We start from the raw sequence: 4,696 nt of genomic DNA on the forward strand, positions 1-4,696 counted from the left end.
TAGGCAAATTCAGCTTGGGCAAGGAGGAGATCCCATTGACGGATGTTCTTTCCCACAAAACTCCTCAAGAGGTTTCCCAAACTTCGATTAACAACTTCAGTTTGACCATCTGTCTGGGGATGGTATGCAGAGCTGAATTGGAGGATAGTTCCAAGCTTAGGGTTTAGACATGATCTTGGCGTTTGCTGGCAATGCCTTCTTCATGATTCTGCTGTTGTTCTGCCTTCTTCATGATTCTGCTGTTGTTCTGCCTTCTTCATGATTTTGTGTTGTTGCTGTTGTTCTGCCTTCTTCATCATATGGGTCTGACAAAATTTCAGAAAAAAGAAAACCCATGTCAACAACTTTAAGCTGAAAAATTATATGGGTTTGATCAAGTAATTCCAAAAATTTCAGCTTTAAGAGTTTCTAGCTCCTATAAAGATTCACAAAATAGACCAAATCCAAAACTTTTCAGCTATGAAATTTATCCTGGTTCTAATTGAATTTCATCAAATAGATTAAATTCAAAAACTTTTCATCTACAAAGAACAAAGTTTGAGGTACAAAAAAATTTCATATCAGAAAGCAAAGAAAAAGAAGCAACAAATTGGAGAAAAAGTGAAGAGAAGGGAACGGAAAAATTGTTCATGAACAGAATAACTAGTTTTTCTTAAATTACCATGCCTTCTTCATGATTCTGCTCAAAGAACCTTGAAATTGACGGTCTCCATTAGAGGAAATTAATCAAACATTTGAGACCAAATCCAGAGACCCCAAATGGAAAGCTCAATTGAGAATATTGAAATTTTTCACACCTTACCCACCGTGGACTCTCTCTGGAATTTATTTATTTATTTATTTATTATTTTTTTAAATTAAATTTATAAAAAATTAATATGCTGACGTGGCAAAATGGTAGGTTTTGATTGGGACTAATGGTGGTTAGAAAATTTTGATGTAGAGATTTTATTGGTATTTTGATTGACACAAGCAGTAAATTTTCAAAAAAAAAAAAACTTCAGAAGATTTTAGTTTTAACGGATTGACTTATAATATATTTACCTCTATATATTTATTATTATAAATATTTTTTTTAAAGGGTAGTGACTTTTGCACTGTTCACACGTCATCAAAAGGCAAACATGCAATTTATCAAACGCTTACTTACTCATAAAAAATAAATAATGTAATATAAAAAGTGTGATTTGATATAAAAGTAAGAATAATTTTTTTTAAAAAAATAAAGTGAATAGTTTGATACAATCTAGGGGAATGGGACGTCATTTAACAAACAAGGCGGATTTAGCTTTACAGTTTGCTATAACAACCTCCCCACCTTTAATTCCCTCTCCCTTATCCTCCTTAATGTGGCTAATTTATATATCAAATAAAAACGATGAAACATTAAGAAAAAGAAAAAAAGAAAAAATCCCTTGTTCATATTCACCACAGGCAAAGTGGTATGTACACCGTAGAGTACTTTGGTGTCATTTTCAGAGAAAAATAATGAAAAAGGAAAGAAAGGACGTGTGATGTGAGGTCCATTCTATTGGGTGTTTTCATGATCAACCACAAGCCGCGTAGCATCTTAACTGCGCCTAGCAAAAACGTGTGTATCGAAAGCAAGAAAGGGTCAAAAGCTTGATTTAGAAGAACAAAATGGAGACAACCAAAGCAAGTAAATGGTACCGTTGGATTGCAAATTTATGTCTAATTCATTTCTCATACATGAAAACGACATCTAACCTAATAACACGTGTATTATTCGGTTCATCTCCCAAGGAGGCATTGCAACTACAAGACAATTGTAATGGGCTTCCCAGCTCCCACCTCCATGAGTTACCAATTCCCCAAGTTGTAGACGCCTTCAATGGTTTTTCTGTCAGCAACTTTACTTTCATCAAGAAGCTCAAAGCTTTAACCAGCACTTGCAGAGGTTAGTTATGCTACACGTTTGTGCCTTTTCTTTCGAGTAGTTGGAAGTTGTGTCCACATTTGGTAAAGCCAGCTTCCTTGGATTAATCTGTTGGCCTGAATGGGTATGCCCATTATCTTAATCATGAAGTATTCCAGGTTATTCTGTGCATGAAATTGTTTTTGATAGATTTTTCTGCAATGTCTGCCAAGAACAATTTTCTTCTTTTCTTGAACATCTCATTTCTGTTAGTGGGATGTGCTTTCTTGATTATACATCTCTACACTTCAGAATGTCTTGTTTTGAGCAAATTCAATGGTCTCACTAGCAGCAGCCAGCAAGGCTGCAAGGCCTTGCATACGCTTGATGACTTCAAAGCCAAGTGTTCCTACATTAAATCCCATGACCCATGTGTTTCCCAGGGCTATATTGATTATCTTTACCTTTTCTATTGCAAAATTGGGAGTTTTCCCTTTCTGGGTTATTCTCTTCTTTCTCTGTGGCTTCTAGTTCTGTTTTATCTGTTGGGAAACACAGCTTCTGAGTACTTTTGTTCTTCACTTGAAAGCTTGTCAAGGTTACTAAAATTGTCTCCTACAATTGCTGGCGTTACTCTGCTTTCTCTTGGCAATGGTGCCCCTGATATTTTTTCAACCATCGTCTCCTTTATGGGTAGTGGGACATGTGATGTTGGCCTTAACACAATACTAGGGGGTGCTTCCTTTGTAACATGTGTTGTGGTTGGAATCATAAGCATTTCAAGTCGAAAAAAGCAGATTCGAGTAAACAAGTCTGCCTTTATAAGAGATGTTTGTTTTTTCCTTTTGGTTCTTGTGTTCTTGATTGTCATATTGATTCAGGGGAAAATTGATCTGTGGGGTGCAATTGCTTTTACTTCATTGTATATTGTTTATGTGATAATGGTTTGCACCTCACATTACCACTCGAAGAATGGCGGAGAAGACGGTGAAAGACATGGTAATTCTGGCAATGGCAGTGACTTGACCATACCTATTCTTACTGACATGGAGAATGGGGAAGGTGAGTCTTTAGTACAAGTCAAGAAGAGCTGCTTTTGTCTCAGATCATCAGCTTTTTGTGCTACATTTCTTTGCATCCTTGAGATGCCTCTTTCTTTACCAAGGCGATTGACAATTCCTGTTGTTTGTGAGGAGAAATGGTCTAAGCCATATGCAGTTGCTTCAGTGACATTAGCACCACTGCTGTTGTCATCTCTTTGCAAGCCTCATCACTATGGAATTGGGTTGAGTTTTGGGATTGCTTTTGGGGTTCTTGCTTTCTTGAAAACTGACAACTCTTGCCCACCAAAGAAATTCACTTTTCCTTGGCTTGCAGGGGGCTTTTTAATGAGTGTAACCTGGAGCTATATCACTGCTCAGGAATTGGTAGGGCTGCTGGTTTCTCTTGGGTATATGTGTGGAATAAATCCTTCTATACTTGCTCTAACAGTCCTTGCTTGGGGCAACTCACTTGGAGATCTGACCACAAATCTAACAATGGCTATCAATGGCGGAGCAGAGGGAGCTCAAGTTGCTATATCAGGCTGCTATGCTGGCCCCATCTTCATCACTCTCTTTGGCTTAGGCTTGTCTCTTGTAGGCTCATGTTGGGCAAACTACCCTTCATTTGTAGTGATGCCTAGCGATCCACACCTCTTGGAGACACTAGGGTTTTTGGCAGGTGGCTTACTTTGGGCTCTTGTGGTTTTGCCTGTGAGAGGCATGAGGCTAGATGGGGTTTTGGGAGGAGGGCTTTTAGTTGTTTATATAGTTTCTCTGTTTTTAAGGTTGATACAAACAGATGGGTCTCTCAGCCTTGTTAATATGTATAAATAATTAGAAACACTAGGTATTTAGTAGTAGACTGTTATATACGACTATCAGATATGTAAGCGTGATGACGTGGTCGTGAACATCATTTCGAGACGAAATGGATGTAACTAGATGTATCCATGTAATTAGTTTACTAATTAAAAAGCTTCTTGTAAAGCGACTATCTTGCTTAGCTCATATCATTTGGCTTCATCTACTTAATCTGCTATAACACTATGAGTTGTAAAGGACTTCTCTTTCACAATTCTATTAATCTCTCTTCTCACTCTGCTAATCTCTTTACATCTTCTTCACATATTATTCTTATTCTCTCTTCTTTCCTTTTTTTTTTTAGTTAAATATTAATATTTTATTGTTAGGAACTTTATCTTTTAATTTAGGGAAAAAAAAAAAAAAAAAAGAATCTATGGGTTTTTACTCTACTAAAAAATTATCCATATCCTTTAAAAGAAAAAAAAAAATTCTATCCCTATCGTTTTATCCTTTAAAAAATCAATCTCACTATCAACGTTTCTGTGCAAATTTGCTGTCGGATTTTGTGTCACGTCATCAAGCCACCTAATGATCAGCAGCCAAATAATAAACGAGATACGTCATGCATACTCACAATTTGTGTACAATCGTAATTATACCCAATCGTCAAGCAAAAAAAAAAAAAAAAAACAATAAAAAAAAGTCAAAAAAACACCAACAAAGGTGGAGGGGGTGAAACACCTTCACATTGCAGAGGAGGTGGAGGGGGTATCGACTCCCTCCCATGAGCCACCGCAGCAGTGGCCACCACAATCGCTATGTGGTGCATGTTGGCGTCCAGGGCGGTTGGCATAGCCATCAAAAGTGGCATTGATGTACTGGGAGCGCGTTTGAAAAATAATACTTTTAAATCAAAAAGTGTTTTTTTTTTTATAAAAGTTTTATTTTTAAGTTTTTGTTAAAAGTACATTTT

The 4,696-nt window shown here is 36.8% G+C and overlaps 1 protein-coding gene across 2 annotated transcripts; it reads left to right on the forward strand.

Moving 5' to 3' along the window:
* Window positions 1–1,748: 1,748 nt before the first annotated feature.
* LOC132161877 (cation/calcium exchanger 2) lies at window positions 1,749–3,927 on the forward strand. 2 transcript variants are annotated; one of them, XM_059572090.1, is made up of 2 exons: window positions 1,749–2,938; window positions 3,254–3,927. In XM_059572090.1, the coding sequence occupies exons 1-2, from the start codon at window positions 2,068–2,070 to the stop codon at window positions 3,751–3,753; spliced, it is 1,371 nt and encodes a 456-aa protein (XP_059428073.1). In that variant the 5' UTR covers window positions 1,749–2,067; the 3' UTR covers window positions 3,754–3,927. The 2 variants fall into 2 exon arrangements, with proteins under 2 accessions (XP_059428073.1, XP_059428072.1); XM_059572089.1 differs by having other exon boundaries at window positions 1,751–3,927.
* The last annotated feature ends 769 nt before the right edge of the window (window positions 3,928–4,696 follow it).

Source organism: Corylus avellana, chromosome ca9 (genome assembly GCF_901000735.1).
Source record: "Corylus avellana chromosome ca9, CavTom2PMs-1.0".
Lineage (NCBI taxonomy): Eukaryota > Viridiplantae > Streptophyta > Magnoliopsida > Fagales > Betulaceae > Corylus > Corylus avellana.